The 19667-nt window shown below is 50.3% G+C and overlaps 8 protein-coding genes across 8 annotated transcripts; 2 read left to right on the plus strand and 6 right to left on the minus strand.

Moving 5' to 3' along the window:
• Positions 1-375: 375 nt before the first annotated feature.
• EI90DRAFT_3280471 (flavoprotein) lies at positions 376-2132 on the plus strand. The gene is made up of 7 exons (XM_039066764.1): positions 376-877; positions 940-1065; positions 1125-1163; positions 1227-1316; positions 1372-1507; positions 1528-1542; positions 1592-2132. Exons 1-7 carry the CDS (start codon positions 725-727, stop codon positions 1681-1683), a joined length of 651 nt encoding a protein of 216 aa, XP_038917227.1. The 5' UTR covers positions 376-724; the 3' UTR covers positions 1684-2132.
• A 405-nt stretch (positions 2133-2537) lies between these two features.
• EI90DRAFT_3145270 (major facilitator superfamily domain-containing protein) lies at positions 2538-4585 on the minus strand (the record flags this gene model as incomplete). Its single annotated transcript, XM_039065255.1, has 11 exons — positions 2538-2714; positions 2774-2842; positions 2895-3045; positions 3113-3233; positions 3390-3519; positions 3564-3643; positions 3729-3891; positions 3963-4138; positions 4178-4227; positions 4282-4298; positions 4430-4585. The coding sequence occupies 11 exons, from the start codon at positions 4583-4585 to the stop codon at positions 2538-2540; spliced, it is 1290 nt and encodes a 429-aa protein (XP_038917228.1).
• A 1737-nt stretch (positions 4586-6322) lies between these two features.
• EI90DRAFT_3052897 (uncharacterized protein) lies at positions 6323-7074 on the minus strand. Its single transcript, XM_039059986.1, has 2 exons — positions 6459-7074; positions 6323-6435 (listed from the first exon to the last, which is right to left on the minus strand). The coding sequence occupies exons 1-2, from the start codon at positions 6889-6891 to the stop codon at positions 6353-6355; spliced, it is 516 nt and encodes a 171-aa protein (XP_038917229.1). The 5' UTR covers positions 6892-7074; the 3' UTR covers positions 6323-6352.
• Positions 7075-7797: 723 nt separating this feature from the next.
• EI90DRAFT_3052898 (uncharacterized protein) lies at positions 7798-10987 on the plus strand. The gene is made up of 9 exons (XM_039059987.1): positions 7798-8317; positions 8344-8392; positions 8434-8506; positions 8591-8633; positions 8655-9606; positions 9631-9759; positions 9781-10156; positions 10265-10873; positions 10894-10987. The coding sequence occupies exons 1-9, from the start codon at positions 8036-8038 to the stop codon at positions 10973-10975; spliced, it is 2595 nt and encodes an 864-aa protein (XP_038917230.1). The 5' UTR covers positions 7798-8035; the 3' UTR covers positions 10976-10987.
• A 225-nt stretch (positions 10988-11212) lies between these two features.
• On the minus strand, positions 11213-12569 carry EI90DRAFT_2917566 (NIPSNAP-domain-containing protein; the record flags this gene model as incomplete). The annotated part of the gene is made up of 10 exons (XM_039054618.1): positions 11213-11281; positions 11341-11410; positions 11482-11586; positions 11653-11822; positions 11908-11975; positions 12036-12074; positions 12127-12182; positions 12244-12289; positions 12348-12360; positions 12429-12569. 10 exons carry the CDS (start codon positions 12567-12569, stop codon positions 11213-11215), a joined length of 777 nt encoding a protein of 258 aa, XP_038917231.1.
• A 629-nt stretch (positions 12570-13198) lies between these two features.
• Positions 13199-15213, minus strand: EI90DRAFT_3145272 (tetrapyrrole methylase; the record flags this gene model as incomplete). The annotated part of the gene is made up of 4 exons (XM_039065256.1): positions 13199-13717; positions 13744-13860; positions 13924-14222; positions 14286-15213. The coding sequence occupies 4 exons, from the start codon at positions 15211-15213 to the stop codon at positions 13199-13201; spliced, it is 1863 nt and encodes a 620-aa protein (XP_038917232.1).
• Positions 15214-15333: 120 nt separating this feature from the next.
• On the minus strand, positions 15334-18423 carry EI90DRAFT_623072 (uncharacterized protein). The gene has a single exon (XM_039067869.1). It carries the CDS (start codon positions 18109-18111, stop codon positions 15454-15456), a length of 2658 nt encoding a protein of 885 aa, XP_038917233.1. The 5' UTR covers positions 18112-18423; the 3' UTR covers positions 15334-15453.
• EI90DRAFT_2917356 (kinase-like domain-containing protein) lies at positions 18265-19578 on the minus strand (the record flags this gene model as incomplete). The annotated part of the gene is made up of 6 exons (XM_039054612.1): positions 18265-18404; positions 18455-18598; positions 18667-18922; positions 18979-19173; positions 19225-19355; positions 19425-19578. 6 exons carry the CDS (start codon positions 19576-19578, stop codon positions 18265-18267), a joined length of 1020 nt encoding a protein of 339 aa, XP_038917234.1.
• Positions 19579-19667: the final 89 nt, after the last annotated feature.

Raw genomic sequence — 19667 nt, forward strand, 5'->3', positions numbered from 1 at the left:
CACATCTCCCAGCCCTGTCAACGCTAACAACGATGTATTAATGAACAATGCCTATGTTGAAATCCTTGTTTTCTTGGTACGCTGTGGACCGTCCATTGAGACCGTCGGACTATACATCTTGCGCACGGGCATTTCCATGAAGGATTGCCCGATGCTTCTACTTTTGGCATCCATGTTGATGAACGCAGTCGAGGATGGCTTAAAAGCCACCTCGCGCGATTTTTCTCTTTCCTCTCTCCTCAGTTCACATCTTTGGAACTGAGGTGAGACTCCCTTTTCATCACTTGGAATATTGTCTAACGTTGTATATATTTCCTAGCGCTAATTCGCGACTAGGTAATGATTAATAACAACAGTTCACATCTTTGGAACTGAGCGCTAATTCGCGACTAGTTCATAATTCCAATAGCCTATCTGTGGGAAATTTTTGCCACAAGCAGTTGGAGCGAAGGTCGGAGTCGTATCGCGATGCCTAGCCTGAAGAGCCAAAATCGGCCAGACGAAGTAATTCGTCATGCCCTAACCTGCTAACCGACAAAGTGAAACACTGAGATTCGAAAAACGGAAAAAAACTGCACAGCAGGTACCGCTTTGTCGAACTGAGTCCCAGCCGTATGCATGCGTGATATACTGAAAGTTTGCGCACAGCACAAACCGAACAGACCAAATTGGCAGATTGGTGGCTATGCTGATACTTCATTAAATGAAGCTTGTTCCATAAGTTATGACGCTGGAGTCCACAGGCCGAGGCCAGCTAACGAAGAGGACATTCGAAGCAGCTTCGAATCGAGTGGCAGGATGTCTTCATGTGCTCCTCATAACAACGGGAAGTGTAGCGTCCGTGAAGGCCCCTTTGATCGTGGAAGGACTGCTTCAGGTAACGTCACCAGATCCAAGAGTTACCAATGAAGATAATCCGAACTCCTGTGGATTACGCAGTACTCAACCGTTCGCGTTCAAGTTGCATCGTCAAAACCGTCTCTTGCGTTCTTTAATCGTAATGCTGTCGAATCACAGCACCAAAATGAAGGCGTAAAAGTTTGGACGGATGACGATGAGTGGGAGGTGTGTTAGTGTCCCATTCTTCAATATCTGTCTGCTGCTTAGCGAAGAAATTTGTTTAGTCATGGGGAAAAATTGGAGATCCCATCTTACACATCGAAGTACGTTTTAACAATTCTTTGTACAACAACGTACCGCCGCGCACATGTTTACTTCGCACCTAGCTCAGGCGATGGGCAGACGTTGTGCTGATTGCACCATGTTCAGCAAACACGATGGCAAAGATAGCAAACGGAATCTGTGATAATTTGGTTGTACGTTGTTCAATTCCTCACTTGTTGACCAGAGCTTGTTATAAAGTTATCAAAGACCTCCCTTCTACGAGCTTTGGCGCCCACAACACCTACGATCGTCTTCCCCGCAATGAACACCCTGATGTATGAACATCCTCTGACTGCCGTGCACTTGAAGACTATCAAAGAAGTCATCGGATACGAAGTCATTGGTCCGATAGGGAAAGCTTAGCTTGTGGCGAGATTGGTATGGTACTGCTTTCTAAGGCTACCGTATCATTGAACTCCGTATTCAGGTGTAGGGGCCATGACCGAATGGAGAGATATCGTCAGATTAGTGGCGACTCGGTGGCATCTTGTAAAAGAGGAGGCCGAATCGGCGCCATAGCGGTTTGCTGTGTTTGTGCGTGGTATACGCTGGGTGGCGCCTGCTCCTCGGGCAGAAGGGAGAAGGGGAAAGGCCGCAAACATTCGCCGCGCCACACATTCTCCAGCTAAAGAACCAAGTGGCGGGGGAGTTCAAAAATTTACCCATTTGAACAAGGCGCATGCTCAGTGGCATACCCGTCGAACAAAACAGGCCTAGGCCTAGGGTCAAAGGAGAAAAACTAGATGGGACAATAAACAACCCCCACCGCAGAAACCTCCGCCACGCATTGAATTCCACATATGCCAAACCCCTGTTCCTAACCAAGCTAGTGGAATGCGTGTACTTACCTTATACTATCTCGCAGTGAGGCCATATATAATCTTTACCTGTGATAGCTGTGCGCGATGTTTGATATAGTCATCCATGTTTCTCCAAGGGTGGACGCGACCCTTGATACTGCGCTGCAGAAATCCACAAAATCATTCCATCGGGAATGACTAACAACACTAAAAGGGCCCCATCATCTCAATCGTGTCCGCGATATGAACTGAAGTGTACAGTGACAGGACACGTAGGTCCTTCATGTAATGTATCTATTCATTGATTCAAGTGTGTCTAGCTTGGAGCATCACCCATGTCCCGACAAACCCCATTACGATAAAATTGAAAGCGCACCGCCAAGGAACCTGTGAGTCGTTGCTTCCACACCTGTGACAGAAAAACATAGGTCGAGCCCCCTTGACACATGCTGCTTGTGTAGGCCATCCATCACTCTTGTCGAAAATTTAGTCAGCACTCCATCTCCCAACAGTCAATACAATTGCCATTTTACCTAACGTGGAATACCAATCTATTAGGATGATCGGGTCATGTCAAAGGATGTATTGTCCCCTCCGTCCTTCATTCTCTTCTTCATCATTCAATATTTTCAAGTGCTGTCTTGTAAACGCAGAAGATATGATCGCGAGAAGTGCCGCAGCGATATTGACGCTAAAAGCAAGTAGGTAGCGAGGTGGACTAGTGTAAAGGTAAGGAGTCCAAACGTTCGCCTTGGAATGGAGGTTGACATTAATGAGACATACAAGAGGATGAGTGGGTTAAAGCTTACAGTATGGGCGACAGCATTTAGAAATGCGATTGCAGCCGCTCGTTTCTCAGGAGGTTGATTTAACGTTTCCTGGGTTGCAATTCAAACCGAATCAAATTAGTACCGCCCAAGAATAACTCACCGATATCCAAGTAAGGGAGACTATAATGGAGGAGGAATATGATGAAGGGAGAGCTAGCATCGCGAGATATCGTGGCACCACTGCAGTTGTTGACAAAGCAAGTATATGCGCAAGTACCAACACCACAAGGGGGATTGAAACATGCTTAAACCTACGCGAAGCAAGCTCGGGTCAGAGAACGAGGGTCTCAACATGGGATGAGGGTGATGAGAATATACCTTTCTTGGGTTTTATCAGAGTGAAAGCCGTTGAGCATCATAACAACGCAAGAAAGAAGGTACGGAGGAGCTGTCAGAAGCAAAGTGATACTTCGAGAGTATCCCAATGTCTGGACAACAGCTGCAATGATCCTCATAATAAGCGTAACACATAGAGGCAACAGAATGGACACCACCTACACGGGAAGAAGCTCGTCACGGCCGAAGTCGTGTCTATTCGGGTGATTCAGGATTATAAGCGTTACGCGCATTATGTATCGTGAAAAAGACGACGCACATATACATGTCAAAATCGCGCCGAACATCCAAGTTTTCTCATCGACGATCACCATCCAGAAAGCCTCAAGAAGGTTGATCCTTTTCGCATTTCCGCTTCCATCCCTGGTACTCCGTCGATGGGAATCCCGCTCCAGGCGCCACACAGCGAATTCGTGTTGGGTTCGAGTGAGACGAGAAGATGTGGGGAAGATGGGAGATCGGGGAGAATAAATATGCTTAAAAGAGCTATTGCGATTGTCGCAAGGCCTTCCACTGCACGGGCGAGGCGTTGGCAGAAACCCATAAACACAGATATTAGAACTACCGCTTGATGAACACTGGGAAATGAAATCTTCACCGAGAAATAACCAGCGCCAGCCAGCCATCCCGCATGTCCCATCTAATTTCAGTAACCCAACGGCGACAGGTCCTCCGAGAGCGCTACCTATAGGTGAGCCACTAAAGAGAAATGCTGCACGAAGAGCTAATTCTTTCTTGTTATACCATGAAGATATGTAAAACTGGTATAATGTATCGGGTGTTTGGTGTATCATCGCTGGCATTGTTTAAAGGGAAATGGCGGGATACACACCATAGCTCCAGGAAAGAATGCGCTCTCTGCGAAACCCAGTAGGAATCTGCACAGCAGTAAGCCGGTGAAATTTTGCGTTATGGAAGTGCAGGCAGACAGAAATCCCCAAACGCCATGCAGCCGCAAATGTAGTATGCGGGGTAAGAGATGTGAGAAAGGACGACATTGGAGGGGACCTGCATCAAGACTGAATTGAAGTTCAGCGGACGTGAGACGACTCGTTAGGGCTGCGAACGTACTGTACCCGACAAAGAGGATCGAGACACTTGAAAAATCTGTTTTGCTGGGATCAAGAATAGGAATGACTATGGGGACGCACCATGTGTCGTATTGTTTCTCTGTCAGCCTAGGTCATCCTCGAGGCCCGCAAGTCTGGCGGACGCAATGTTATGCTAACCAACAAACGAGGGCAAGGATCCAAGGTGATGAGTTCTGCATTCATCATCGAGGTAGAAACTCTCACACACGCGATCGAGATAGTTCAGGATATAGAACAAACACAGGAGCGGCATGAGGCGAATGTCAATTTGTTTGACAAGAGTGCGCTCAAAGGTTGACAGGCGAGCTTGGGGCCATGAGTCGAATGGCGACGGTGAAGATTCGGATGTCTGGAGGAGTGGCATCGTCTCTGCATCACTTCCTGTTGAATCATAAGATTGTGATGCATGTTGGGATTCTCTGGGTGAGGTGGCAATTGGATTGTGTCTGTGGGGGGTGGTTTGCAAAGGGCTGGTTAATATGTATGACACTCCTGGGAAGGTGATGCTTGAAACATACCGGGATAAGGGCATGGGATTTGAATTAATGCCTTCCCTTCGCTGGCCAGTCCGATGTGCGGGAAGTTCGTTACTTGTGCATGCAGCGTCGAGATAGACTCCAAATGGGGATCAATTGAATTGAAGCCGATAGGTTGGACGTCGCAGAACATAGTACTCGCTTATATCCAGTCTGTTGTCACGACCTGGGTATTAGATTTCTTGGGATTCAAGCGTACGCTGAGGCCAACTCACGTTGTTGGTGTTGAGTCTTGCGACGTCTAGGATTTACCTTGTTGACCCTTTTTGGCTCAGTAGCTGCTGAAGTCAGTGCGCATTCATAGCACCTGACGAATTTTTGGACCTTACGACTTTCCTCAGTTCACGCATAGCGGACTGAGCGACAAGATCGCTAGTCTCCATGTTCGTCTTATACTGGGGGCATAATGTGTTGAAGTCACTGATGGCGGGGCCCACGAACAGGCCGAAACGGTAGGAAATATCAGAAGCTTCTGATGATAAGAGGCCAAACCTTGTCACCGATACAACGTCCGGGATGGACAGATCATCAACGTTACTCTTCACTTGTTTCGCAATCTTGCCTTCATTAAAGACTTGCCGGTGAATGCCCATGCGTTATCTGACCAAGCGGAGCATTTTTCACTTTGGTTGTGGGTAGTCCGCCCGCTTGATGGAGCCATTTGCTTATGCCACATTGCAGAACAATCTCAGATTTCAGATCTGTGCCTCAGGAGATCAAAGCCCTTGAGCTCTTCTTGTTCCTTGCTGCAAACGCGACGGATCCTTCTTTTATGGTGCTCTGGTTTTGGAGATATTTTATCTTTTCTTCAGAGGGTCGTTCCCGATGACATCATAAAAGGCCCAATGAAAGTAAGGGCCATGTCTAAACATTCAGGTGCAGGTACCTAATCAAAAACTGAGCAACCTTCTGCAGCTGGAACAGAGAAACCGCTAGCAGATGTCGACGTCAAAAAGGGCTGGACAGACTCCGAGAAACTGGGAATTGTCGTCATGTGCCTCATCGACGATGGTCGGATGGATTTAATCGATTGGCTTCGATCGCTGCGTTGATCAATTTAAGGAGTGATCCATGAAATATTTTCATGTGGCATCAGTTTTGATGACAGTTCTCGGTATTCGGTCGGCAATTGTGAATGAAACAATGGGCCGGCAAGGCGCGGTGAAGATGACGTTTCCAGTGAAGCACGGAGGGAGCTGTCGGCCGCTGCTTTAGAAAAGAAGATTTTCGTGCGTACCTATCTCAAAGGCTAATCACTCTGACCCCCCAAGTTTAACCCTCATTCTTAGCCGTGACGTACAACAGCGACAAATGACCCTCAACTCAAGCTGCTTCTCTGGTTAATCGACTGCCGGTTGGAAGTCCTGAAGCGGAAGAGTTCCAGTGGTATTTCCCCGCAGCCATAACTCCCGACGCGCTCCAACACACCTGGATGTTATTTTCAGGTGTCTCGAAACCCCCACTCGACCTTGGAGGAAGGCGTCAGAGATGCTCCGGAAAATAATGACCTGCACGCACTAGACGATTGCCGTCCACTAGACAGCAACTCGATGATGAGTCTGACGGACAACAGACTTGCACACAACATGCACCGGTTAGGTGCAAGAAGCAACAAATGGATTACAACTCTGCGGAGATGATTTATGATAGTGGCACTGAGTTAGGAGAGAGGGCAGAACTTAGCCGGATGACTCAAATGACTATGGAGGAACAAGACACCAGTAAACTGCCCCACCCCATCATAGAAGGCAGCCAGAACGGAATCCTCCTGGAGAGAGTTCGCTGGTCCATACGGACGCTGAGCTATCTGGAGTCTTTCCGAGAAAGAAAAGACGGGGTGGTAAACGGGAAGACAAGAGTGTGGATAGGGATGAGGATGTGGCGACGGAGACATCCGTGAGCCAACACCACAGTAGCCCCGTCCCCGACCAAGACCTCGGCCTCGGATTCGGGCATCACGATCCTCCGATCGCCCGTCATCTCCTGCCGCCTCCGGTGATGTACCCTCACCCCAATCGATGGAAGAATTGTTGCCGCCTGGTGATAGTTTCCACTCTTCTACCGCAGGTTTGTCCACAGACTTGGATGACGGTACGTCTTCTGCACCAGGAGTTGTTGGTTCATCCGACAGCATGAATGGGCTGGTCGACAGGACGTCTCAACCCGGCGAAAGGCCTAACGACTTGACAGAAGATGATGATCCCGGAAGGAACAGCCTTCCCCCCAAACCCCCAGGCAACCTTTGCGAAAGCTACAGGGGGTCCCACCCAAAAAATGATGATGATGATGAGGGGGGTGGCAAATTCGTCTGAGCACGCAGTCAGAACCTAGACGTTTTCTTCAGACTCGGAATAGAAACCTCACGCTTGGCATTCTCAGTCTATTGTCACCATTGAACGCATTTGTGACAGTTACCTCCCCGACATCATCAATCCGACTATAACACTGGTAAATGTGGCACAGCATGATCGTGCTACAGCCCATCATCGCCAAATCCGCGCCTCCCCTGAAATTTCGTTTAGCTACGGTGTCTACGGTTCGCATAACAGTGCAGAGCCTTTTGGATTGATGCAACGACACCGAGAACCCAGATCACAGCTCCTAATCCTGTCGACGCTAACAACGATGTATCAATGAACCTGGCCTATCTGTGGGAAATTTGTACCGTAAATAGCTGGAGCGAAAGTCAGAATCGTATCGCGATGGCTAGCCTGAGAGCCAAAATCGGCCAGACGTGGTAACCGACAAAATGAAGCACTGAGGCTGAAAAATGCACAGCAGGGCATCGCTTATTAAATTATCTCGGAGTCTGCATGCGCGATATGCTGAAAGTTTGCGCACAGCACAAATCGAACAGATCAAAAGTAATTGTGATTTGGGCAACGGTTCAAGTCATGGTCCATGAAACCTCCTCAATGACCAAGAGTTTTCGATGAGTATTGAGTAATGGGGAAAGCGTTTAAAAATGGGATTGGGAAACAGGTTGCTGTGCGATTTGGAGCTCCGCCAGGAGAGATCTGAAATTCAAGGCACATCACGTGCTTATCACTGCATATTAGCCCCCGCTGGTGTTCCGGTGCCAAATCTTGTTGCTGGGAACCTGATAGCTACTTAATCGCACCATCATCGCTGCGCCCATAGTCCCTTTCTTACGCTTTGGAAGCCCCAAGCAAGGCGGACTCTGGCTGGATCAAGCGTCTCGATCCGTTGTTCCTTAACCTCAACCTCGCTTCTCCACCTCCGGGGTGCTGCTTTAACCTTGAAAAATTTCCTGCGAAATGCATAGTGGACATGTAGACTCGGTTGATTCTAGTGATCTGTCCCGTATCTTACCTAATGTCCCCAATCATGCGGGATCGCCCGGTGCCTCCGAGGCATTGGCAACCTATCCGTCCCACCAGTTCACCAGGCATCTCACTTACGGTGGTGGTCACCCGAACGTTTCCAACACTTCATCATGGTACCCGAGTTTTGACCTCTCAGCGGGCTCGACCCGCGTTCCTCCGCCACTCCCCACTATAAGTTCTTTTTATCGTCCAATTCCTCAAGCTGAGCTGGCAGTCTCCAAGGCGCCCCGGTACCAGAGGATCTCTCCGTTGAGACCCATCCACAATCCCGTGGTAGATCACAGTCAAGTGGAGCGTATCTCTACGCCAATCCCTTGCGCCAACTATAGGCGCTAGCCGCCCACCTGTCATACCAAAGAGATGGAGCGAGTACACGGGCCGTGATTTACCTATCCCCAGTATGTCATCTTCTGAAATCGCATGCACATTCCTCACCAGTCAATAGATGATCCAGTCCGCCCCTCCTTTACCACCACTCCCGCCCAGGATCGCCGATTTACCCCCACAGCCCCCCCTTCCTCCAAAGCTAGTCTCTGCTTCCACATCTGAGATAAAAAACCACAGCACCCTCGGCCTCCACCTCTTCCACCCAAAGTGCCGGCTCCTCCTCTGCCCCCCTCCCGGCATCCCTCCTACCTCAAACCCAGAATTCCTGGGACGCCAGGAGGATATCCCACGACCGCTTCCAGCATGGCAGCCCTCACAGTCTTCGGAGCCGCCATCTTTTTCGGCGCCTTCACCTCTCCCTTCAGCATCCCCTGTTTTCCCTCTGCATGATATTGTTACAACCCCGCTTCCTGATGACGAGGAAGATGAGGGGTTTAGGCGTGCTATCTGGGAGTCCCAAAGGTCGTACGAGGAAGCCACTAAAAACAGCACTCTTTCTTCGGTAAAGGATGGAGGGATGTCGTCTGACCTCGAAGTCAGAAGTGCGAAGTTCAATGAAGACGAAGACGAAGAGGAGGATTATGGCCTCCGCTTAGCCATCCAAGAAAGCCTCAACATCTCCGTCACATCTTCTCCAATACAGCAATCTGAGTCCGAAGTTGGACACACTTCCGAAGAGACTGGTGTTCCTGTGAACCCCATGTTAAATCCCGAGGTAATTGCGACGAAATATGGACCCGCTAGCCCGCAATCCTCCCTATCGTATGCATCACTGTCATCAGTGGATCCTCCGACACCCATTACAACGTCTCCTGTCTCCCTCTCCTCGCAACCGTTTTTTCATGATATCGTTCCGAACACGTCATCCCCAGACTATCTCCAACAATTACCGAGCTACGTGTCCCCTTCCACTCCTGGCTCCGGAGGCCCGATACCGTTTAGGACATCCCCCAGGGGCAATGCACCTCTCAGTGCAGGAGATTCACAGAAAGAGTTGCAACTATCCAGCGTCCCTCGAAAACCAAGCTCAGACTATTTCCCACAGGTGCCGAGCTACACGCCTCCTTCCACCTCTGCTTCGAAAGGTCTGATACCACTTAGAACGTCTCCTAGGGGTAATCCTCTGCCTTCTAGCCCAGGAGATTCACAAAGAGACTCACAAATGCCACCGAATTATGCCCCTCGAAACTCAAGTCTCTCTCATGAACCATCCTCCGCAACTCCGCACACTATCACGTCTGAAGGTCCCAGATCTGATCATTTTTCAAGTCGGATTTCGTCACCGGGAGAGACCATCCAGCAATCCATGCTCCTGAGTCCTCCAAGTCAAGTCCCTAGCTATGCTGCGTCGGTTGCTCCGACAACTTCGCCCACGCTGCGAACATCACCGAGTTACAATAGCACAAGAACCCAACTTAATGTTCCTACCAACACAGATTTGACGCAGTACCCGCCGAGTCTTGAACCCCCTCGCATGAGACCTCGGGCTGGATCGCATTCTGACACTGTACAAGATGCTTCTCCCAGCATTTCAACCCGCCCACCCTTGGCAAGGACACGAACACTTCCAGACACAGAACCATCAAACCTACCACCACCAAATGTGGTGCGTCCTGATCTTTCCCAGGAGTCCTATCTCGGCGACCTTATGCGGGGAGTGTGTAGGTATTCAGGAGCACGATCTAGTTACGGAGGAACTCATCATCGTTTCTCTTTTAGCATTCGGATTTGGACAGCTCAGACTTGTAACGAAAGATGCACTTCCAAACTCAGCCATCCCTTCCCGGATGAAATACCCTGTGAAGCGCACGAAGCCTTCTTTATTGCCGTCCCTAACTTTCGCCAACTTCTTCGTCTCCTCGCTTCCCTTGGTCATGCTTTTGTTGAAGCGTCCCATAAAGCACGCATGGCGATTGACATGAATGAAGTCTACCTGCGTCCCACCCTCCAATTTGTTCGCAGGCCTGCAGTCACGAACGAGTGGGTGACCGTCCTTTGGTTCGAGGTTGCCAAACCTCAAAATCGGGTAAACGGCGCTGGTGCGGGCCCAGTGTCACAGTCCTTGTCGCCATCTTCCAAGAGCACGGATACTTCCAGAAGGCCGTATCGCACTGCGTTACCAGAGGCAGTTATTCATAACCTGGGTCATGGCTCGCAGGTGTTCGTCTGCCAAGATCCTTTACTGCCTCTGCCTCGTAAACTCCCAGATGTCACGATCTATCTCCAAAATCTACTTGCTGAGTCTCGGCGCTCAAACGACTCTTCCGGTTTACGCCGATTGAGCAAGATCGTTGATTCATTGTATCCAAAGGATGATGATGCTGCCCGAGAAGTTGGAGGGCAAGTTCAGGCCACCGGCGGCCGCCGAGTCGACGACTCAACGTCGTGGGGATGTTCAACAGAGTAATGCCAGGCCGTAAGAAAGGTGCTAGGGGAGGGAACGAGGAAATCTATGATCTAGTCACGCCGTTCAGGCTCAAGTAATTCTTGCGTATCGTATCGTTCTGCTTGCTGGGTCCATTAAATGATGGTAGCTATTTATGTGTTGTACAGGTATCCTTATGAGTTCGGGCGAGCGGACTAGTGCATTTCGTTAACGAAGTACTTATTATGCTCACACGTTTTGATTTTACTGTGTACATCATATTCCCTAACCAGACTCAAATGGAGATGTAATTTGGAAGTCCATATAGGGCGAACTGCCCTCTGGTAAATTGCAGATCATTTCAACGTGCTGAATGGCAATGGCAGCAGGATTGACGTATGCATAGAAGTCGACAAATCGGCGGTCTGAAGGGAACACAGGGCGAGAATGTAAACGATCAACAGGAAACGATCGTCCGACTAACCTTCACGACAGTATCGCTCCAACCTGGTGTATTCCAAGCTGTTTCCCGAAGCTCCTTCCGACTCTCAAGGCTGTCGTACCTGATATATGGCGTCAATTTTAGGGCCATAGGTTTGGCAAGGCGAGGCTGAGATCAATGAACCGGACGTACTGCCAGATGTGATCAACCTGGTGTAAATGTCCGACCTGCGAGAACCAAGCGCCGACAGGGGCAATAGTCTTCTTGCGTGCTTCAATGCCTGCTCGCCTGCATCAGGAAAAACCCCAGAACGCGTGATCCTTAAGTGCGAAATGGACTCAAAGCATGGCATACCATGACGTCTCCCATTCCAGCAGTTTCCCAGGTCGAAGACTATAACTCCTCAGTTCAAATATGCCCCCCTTCTCTCGCGGTGGAGAAGAAGGTAGGAAGGCGAACTCTTGGCAAAGTTGAGTCGAGCGAGATTGAATGTGAGGTAGGATCTTCTGAAAAACATCGTTATGCTGCCAAACACACGCATGGGAAAGAGAGAGGGAGATGAACGCAAGCGTGAGTTCTGCATAAAAGACCCAAAAGATGAAGGCTAACCTTCGATGTTCGAATGAGGGCAGACGACTTGTCCAAACCGCCGTAATTCTCGTATTCAAGTATGTGAACTAGAAAAGATAGTTCAGTGGCCGAACATACGAGATGCAGAACCACATGAAAGAGACTACCGAAAGTGTCTAGCTCGCCCACGACTGTTTCCCAGCTCCCTACACATACATTGTCTTCAGCGGGCATGTCATGGGAAGAACAACGGCTCACCTGTAAGCTTGACGTGCAAACTTTCATCGCTAACTATCCCGGTGTAAAACTCTTCGCTGCAGCACCAAAAGAGCGGTGAGCATGGATGCCACTCCTAAGAACGACGACATCTCATACGCTGCTTTCTTGTATTCGTCCAACCGGTCAGGCTTCACACGATGGGCTGCGTCGTATTCAGACATGTTACAAGCACAACCAATCGTTAGTCGAGCCAGGCTCACTCTCAAATGAATGCTGGTGAGGATATGAGCTGATCAGGACCTCAGCGGCCAGCACCAGGGAGAAATCGGATGCCGACGCACAATATATTTCCCTCTTCCTACGAGCCTAGAATGTTGCAGAATCTCAAGCTCGCCTTCCCTCTTCGCCTGAGGGGAACCGTGAAGGATTGACTGTAAAACAGAAGTAGAGGTGCCCGTATGAGGGATAATGATAGAGCACATCGAATCAGACCGAGTTTGTAAGCTACTACTCAGTGCACATACTTTTACGGTTTGAGCAATTCCTCTTATCTGAGAAGTAGCAGCTCCCCTATGTGTCAAAGAGATCTGACTCCCCAGTTGTCGAGAAACGCGCAACATGGTGAAGAATGGATTGAGTGCCGAGCCCAAGGGCAACACGGTCATGTGATGTGAATTTAAAGAACTTCAAATTCAATAATCAAATTGTGTACCTATTTCAAATTTGCTTGGATTGCTGGCTTACCGTGAGTGGACCTGCACAAGAGGGGGAGGAAGAAGCATGGCAACACCGTTGGGCGAACACACCGAATACCCCGCGTTCTGGCTTCTACGCAGCGAACCACATCATCTCACGCTCACTAAGAACGACCAACCGCTTCAGGGAGCTGGATCGCAGTTCCGCACGGGCATGCCCCCATAGGGGAATATCACCACCACTTCAGGATACACGCTGAGAACAAGGAATGGCAATGCGGTAGTGACCTACAAATGGTCCTGCCCTTCATTGGGAACTCTGTCCCAGAATCAGCAACAAGTACGGTTCAGAAATCCCTTCCAAGCTGGACCTCCAAAACTACAAGTGCGAATGAGGAAAACCCTAAACACAAAAGCTAATCCAGAAATTCCTGCCACGCACTCCCTAGCCCGTCCCTCACAACATGTTTGGTTCCCCCAAGCCACCTATCTACCCTTTCCATATCCCTCTTTTCCAGCACACCTTCATCGTCGTTGCATTTGGCCACATCATCCAAAACGGTCAAATCCCCTTCCCCTTCAAGGGAAAGGACGGCCCATCCAACAACCATCATCCCTGGTGGCCGCTGTTCTCCCACTCGTTCCATAGCATCTACGATCCCATCAAGTGTCGACGCAACAAGTCTCTGATCCACGCTAGATGCCCGCTCGATAACTGCAATCGGTAAATAATCAGGGTATGGTGACCCAGCCCCCTTCGCTCTCCGTCCCACGTCCCCATCGGCACGCTTCGTGAGATTCCCGACGAGCTGCGGTAACCTCGCAACGCCCATAAGGATAACAAGTGTCCTGGAACGCTCGTAACCTGGTAATTCAACCTCTTTACCGTTCCGCCCTACACCCGTACCAATTAATAACATCTCAGAGACACCCCGCTGCGTTGCAGGTATACCGCAAAAACAGGACCTGCGAGCGCAGAGGATATACCAGGTATGACAATCGGTTCGAAACCATGCTTTCTAAAATGGAGGACTTCTTCGCCACCTCGGCCATACACCATTGGGTCTCCCTGTTTTAACTAGATATCCTCATCCACAGGTTCTATAAGCAGCTGTATAACAGGATCCCAACCCATACTCACCCGCACGACGACTTCACCGTTCCGCGCACCCTCAAGAGCCATATTCAACAATTCATTCTGTGCGCCTTCTGAGTTTCCTGGGAATTTTTTGGCAATGTATACAGGTATATGAGATGGGATAAGGGCAATAATTTCCGCCGGCACCAGCTTGTCGGATAGTACGCGTGTGGCAAGTTCGGTTAGGCACTTTTTTGCTCCAACGGTAAGCATGGAAGGGTGACCTGTCCCAGCGCCGACGAGATATATTTTCCCTTGCGGTCTGATGCGGGGGAGGTGGATGCCATGCCGAGATTGAGTCCCTGAAATATACTGTGATTAGTCTAATGGGAGATAGGCGAAGGATTGAGGATACTCGCCATCACGCAGCTCAGCTGCATGGCTTGATGTTACCCCATCGCCATTCGCTGAACCACCATTCGCGTGATGCAAGGAATGAGCAAGTATTTGGCTCATCGTATCCTTGTCTAACGACGCAAGTCGATCCACAGGCCAGTATTGGCTTACCTGTGACACCCACCTCATCCTCCTAGAGGCCACATCTGCTGGACCCTCCTGAGCGAGTACAGCAGTGTTTAGCTGAGTCACGGGTGCATTGAGCGGTGTGGCCCCTGCGTCATCATCCCTGTCCAGTTCATCTATGACTGCTCCGTTGGGAAGGGGCTGTTCACTCCTAGCCATATCTCGCAGTTCACCCATTTTCTCTACGGCATCGGGGAACGAAGGGTTCAATTTACATACGATGTCGCGTTTGATGCGACCGGAAAGCCTGCAACCTCTTCCATTCGTAGTGATACCAATCTGGAGATGAGAAGACAGATTAGAGGATTTCAGGTCGAAGCGGTGTGTGGATGGAAAAACAAAATCGCAAAGAGGAGGAATATCGGCGACGGTAATGGGTACTCTCCGCTTGGCGCATATGTGCTTTATCAGAGATGCAGATGCAAACGAACGACGGTTTCTTGTATCAGGGCCCACTAGTGTATCCGTTATGCAAACGAGAGTGATGTCGAGATGATCATCGAGCAGGTCTGCAATATCTGCGCCATCGAGTCCAGGATCCAAGTTGAACCATTGAGATATTTGCCCGTTCTCTAATCTCCATCGCAGCTCGCCACAGGCCTCAGAGCGAGGTGCGGATGACGCAATGACAATTTTTGCGTCCGCTTCGAGAGATGAGAATGTCCGAGAGGCCGCAAGATGGTTTGATCCTACGATAAGGATAGATTTACCGGTTGGTTTGAAGCATAACATGAGGGAGGCGCCACCTGTAGGCGCTGGGTATTGGATCATTCTTCGACCTCAATGCAGAGACGCTTTAAGTCGGATGGATGGTAGATAACATTATATAAATACCCTGGGTCGCGGTATGATCTTTGGGTCAAGCTCTTCCTCGCACTTTGCATCCGATAGATTCTTGGTTAGGTTTATCGTGAACTTTCAATGTGGACTTCAGGAACAATCTCTATCTGAGCATTACCGTGTACAATGCATCCGTATAAAAACCAAAAACCAAATCTCATCTACTCAGCATTACCGGAATGTCCGACCAGAACCTAGCGGCTTTCTCCCAATGACATTCGACTCACCCATCGCAGCCTCAGACTTCTTCTGCCACTGATCGATAAGCTTACTCACGCCTTGATAAGGTCGCTCAGGAGTGGGCGAGTGAGCAGCGGGAGAGACCCTCCCTGGTCGAGCGGGCGATGGCGGTCGGTCCTGCCTGCCCGTGAAATCGGGAGGGGGAACGACGTTCAACTTTGTGCTCTCCGTCCGCGGAGCGTGTGATGGTTGCTGCTCGTTCTCGGGTGACGGCTCCCTAAGTCTTTTGACAGTGGGCAGGCCAGTGTGCTGTAGTGGTGTGTTGGCCGCTGGCCGGGTATAGCTCCTTGTGACAGGGGAATTCAAAGGACCAGGATCAGTGCTCTGTGCAAGACCAGAGGGCGGGAAAGAAGTCATGACTGGGGACCGTTGAGGCTTGTATTGCGAAGATGGCTGTGTAGCGTGTGCTTTACTTGGGGAAGTCGATGGTGGCGTTGTAGTCGGCAGGAGTTTTGGTGTAGTAACCTTAGTAAGGGGGAATGCCCCAGTTGGAGTTTTTGAGACGTTTCCTTGACGCGAAATCTCCGGAGCTAATGCACCGCGTACTACCTCTTCGTACTTCGACACCATATCCGATATCGATAATCTACGATGGGATTCTCGTCTCGGTGATGCACCTGTTCCGTTCGGTGTAGACACATCCGAAGGTACACTGGGTGGGATTAACAAATTCGAGCTTGTAAGGAACATCGACTGAGGCCGCGGACGGGGGCCGCCTTGTATCTTGGCGTTAGCGGGGTTGGGTACGGGCGACAGAGAGGGGGAAGAGTAAGTACCGCCTGGTACCCGATTTCCTGTAAATTGCCTATCATGATATGATACTCGACTCCCGGTGAACTGTTTGTCTTGAGGGCTCTGTCCCAATTGCGTGCCCATTGGCTGCGTGATAGATGATGCAAGAGGCTTCTCAATATCCACTAAATCATATGCAGAGGCCTGCCGGCGTCCCTGACGAGAGGGACTCCTCTGACCCCCGGTATGCGTGGCCACAGAGTTTGAGGTGGGAGGTGGGGCATCAATAAGATCATAAGCTGAGGTTTTCCTCGCATGAGATGGTCCATGATAGCTCTTCCGGGCAGGATTCGAACCTGTGGGGGACACCCCCCTAGTTGACGAGGGTATTAAATTCGGGGATTGCGAAGGAGAAGTGGCCCGCGGGACACCCCACACACGAGAGGCACGACGCGGTACAGGGTCCTCGGGGTTCTCGTCCCCTCCACTCGATTCTCCACTCCTGGGCGAGTTTCTCCTTTCAGGAGGTCGCAGAGCACCTTGCAAGCGGGGAGAAGGCGTTTGGCTTTTGGGTATACTGGGAGCGTCTCCCCGGTAGCTCGTGGCGACGGGCGGTGGAACCAAGTGCCTGGTACTACTTGCGACCAATGGCGATGGCAGAGACGCATCAGATGCAAAGATTTCATCCAGCAAGTTCCTTGTCTGCGCAACAACAGCAGGTGTGCCGGGAGATTCTTTGGACCAAGATTGTGAGGACGGGGCCGACGAACTCTGCCCAACATCGAGTTTCGATAAGGATGGCTTCGTTGCATGATTTACCGGTGGCTTTGCGCCATGACCCGGAAGCTTCTCCACTGAGGGCCGTGTAGACAAAGGCGAAAAGGAAGCGGTCGCAAAACGAGTGCCTGCTTGCTGCATCCCGTACGAACTGGGCGGTGGCAAATCCCTAGGCCGAATTTCTGGACTCGTCAGAGGGGACCGGGATCGAGGACCACTGGGACTTGGTGGACGAGTGGAGGCAGTCCGAGTCCCTGCAGGTGTCCCAGATCCAAGAGAACGAATCGAAGCCTGAAAGCGATCCGGGGCTGGCGAAGTCTGGCTGGATGATGTATTGCCAAGGGTTGGTAGGACCAAACCAGACGATGATGATTTCCCCGACACTTTGTTAGAAGAAAGTGAGGGCGAACCAATGCCTGCCTTGGCAAAGTGCTGGTCCAACCCTTCTAGCGAAGGAAATCTTTCTTCAACTGAAAGTTGAGCTGAAGGCGAAGATGGTGATCGGGACGCTTTATTGCTTGTACTGGAATAAGAGAGGTAATCGCCAGTAACCTTAGAAGCTTTTGGGCCCAAATATGGAGCTGACGGTGAGCGTAGGCCAGGACCAGTGGAGCTATCGACGGACGTAGATATGGACAAAGAACCGAGCGTTCTCGGCGGAGGTCTCGACACCAAAGTGGGGTCAAGGGCCTCAAACGCACCCTGTTTCGCGTTCATGGGCACCACCGGCCCAGTCCGATGATGTTGGCGCGCAGGGGGAGGCGGTCGATTACGGTTCGGGAGAGGAGGGGGTTTGGGAGATGGACTCGGAGATATGACCTGAGCAGATGATGATGTCTGGAAAGAGTCTTCAAACCCGTTCACTCTTGGTTGCGACTTTGTTGTGGGGTGGTGAGTCGTTCCGATCCTCCATGCATTCATATCTGAGATAATTGACGGGCTCGAAGTCACAGAATCAGCCGTGGGTTTAGAAAACCTTCTTGGCCGTTCGGTTATTTTGCTTGGGCCAGACTTGATAGGGGAGAGGGGTGCCGATGCTGGAGCAAGGCTAGTTCCTACTGATGGACGCCCTCTACGCATTGGCTGAAGTGCATCAAAGACTTGCTTCTGAGTTTCAGCCGCTTTCGCAGACGAAGGGTTGTAGGTTTTTGCTTGAATGACAGATGTTGATGAAAATGTTGCAGGAGATTGTAACGGCAGAGTGCTTAGTTTAGGTCGATCCTGAAAACAAAGTCAACTGTGGAAGTTGGCGATAAAGGAGTGGACCAAGCATACATAACGGAATAGAGGCTTCGTCCCTCGGAGACGATGGACCTGTTCCAAGAGATCGAAAACTGTGGGGCGTTGTGCGCCGTGTTCTTGAAGCGTAGACGCTTGGTGTGTTTTAGTCTAGCATTTGAGCAGGATCGAAAAACGTGCATACCGATTAAGACCTTCATACTATTAGAATAAACGGGATAGGAGGGAATCCGATAGGAGACGTTGATTATGGCCAATTGTCCATGTTCTTCGAAAGGGGTAGTGTAGTAACATAGCTTGTAGAGCAGCACACCCAGCGCCCAAACATCTGTTCCCCGAGTTCACACAACAATATGTTGAGAAGTAGAGGGTGGGGATACTAAAGACTCATCGCACCGGACTTCTCATCCACAGGCCTTCTGAGATAGACATCTATCATCTCCGGAGCACGATACTGAAATGTGGTATGCCTGTTGATATCGGCTTCTAAGGCGCGTAGCTCTGCGGTTGTCGAAGGTGGACGTGGATGAACTGTTACTGCGGAACCAAAATCACACAATTTGAAGCTTGCTTGGGATGCCTGTAGGATATTCTCAACCTTGAGGTCCCGATGGATTAAAGGTGGCTTAAGATTATGCATGCACGCTACCCCCTGAATATGCAGAATGGAAGCGCGATCTTGAGACACAATATGGTTGAGGTACGCACCTCACAAACGTCAACGAATATCTGCAATATTTCCGCCTCCGTCAATCTTTCCCTTAACCGACGGTTCATCATATCAATAATTCCACCACCTGGGCAAAACTCCATGAGGATAAATACTTCAAATGTCCCATTAGGGGAGGGAATCGAGGTGGCATCAATGAGGTTGACGATATTCGGGTGGCCCCTTAGGCCTTTCTTTGAGCACAGTCAGGGAAGCCGATACAGGCCCAAGCTACTAGGCCATACCATGACGTCAACCTCCTTCTTCACATCTCTCAACATACTCTCATTGGAGACAGCGATCCTTTTAAGCACATGCTGGCGCGTTCCATTGATTGGCGCTTGCGATTGGACTACATACACGTGAGCAAAGCCACCTTTGAAACATAAAGGTTTGGTTAGGATCGTGATCACCCACCGAGCTAACGTTGTTATCACCTACGAACCTTGGCTCAAGTATCGCTCAATGGTCACCACATAGGAATTGACATGGATAACTTGTCCGGGCTGAAGCAATCCCGGTTGGTAGTTCTGGTTCTGATGCCTGTATCCTGGCTGCGCAGCCCTTTGCGCAAGATGAGGGCCATGTATCGTGGCCATAAATGGGGCTGCTGGATTATTGTGGGTTTCCGTTTGTGGGCAGTTGCATCCGTCGTCGGGGTTGCACAGCCACTGGAACATGGCAAGCA

Source organism: Cantharellus anzutake (genome assembly GCF_015039405.1).
Source record: "Cantharellus anzutake strain C23 chromosome Unknown EI90scaffold_18, whole genome shotgun sequence".
NCBI lineage: Eukaryota > Fungi > Basidiomycota > Agaricomycetes > Cantharellales > Hydnaceae > Cantharellus > Cantharellus anzutake.

Bases quoted from the DNA above. Each gene is read 5' to 3' on its own strand.
- EI90DRAFT_3280471 (XM_039066764.1), top strand. From the start codon at position 725: ATGACGCTGGAGTCCACAGGCCGAGGCCAGCTAACGAAGAGGACATTC. The intron at 1,066-1,124 runs GTGTGTTAGTGT...AAATTTGTTTAG, and splicing joins CGGATGACGATGAGTGGGAG to TCATGGGGAAAAATTGGAGA. The intron at 1,164-1,226 runs GTACGTTTTAAC...CTTCGCACCTAG, and splicing joins ATCCCATCTTACACATCGAA to CTCAGGCGATGGGCAGACGT.
- EI90DRAFT_3052897 (XM_039059986.1), bottom strand. From the start codon at position 6,891: ATGCTGTCGGATGAACCAACAACTCCTGGTGCAGAAGACGTACCGTCA.
- EI90DRAFT_3052898 (XM_039059987.1), top strand. From the start codon at position 8,036: ATGCATAGTGGACATGTAGACTCGGTTGATTCTAGTGATCTGTCCCGT. The intron at 8,318-8,343 runs GTCTCCAAGGCG...CCGGTACCAGAG, and splicing joins TTCCTCAAGCTGAGCTGGCA to GATCTCTCCGTTGAGACCCA. The intron at 8,393-8,433 runs GTGGAGCGTATC...CGCCAACTATAG, and splicing joins CCGTGGTAGATCACAGTCAA to GCGCTAGCCGCCCACCTGTC.
- EI90DRAFT_623072 (XM_039067869.1), bottom strand. From the start codon at position 18,111: ATGCGTAGAGGGCGTCCATCAGTAGGAACTAGCCTTGCTCCAGCATCG.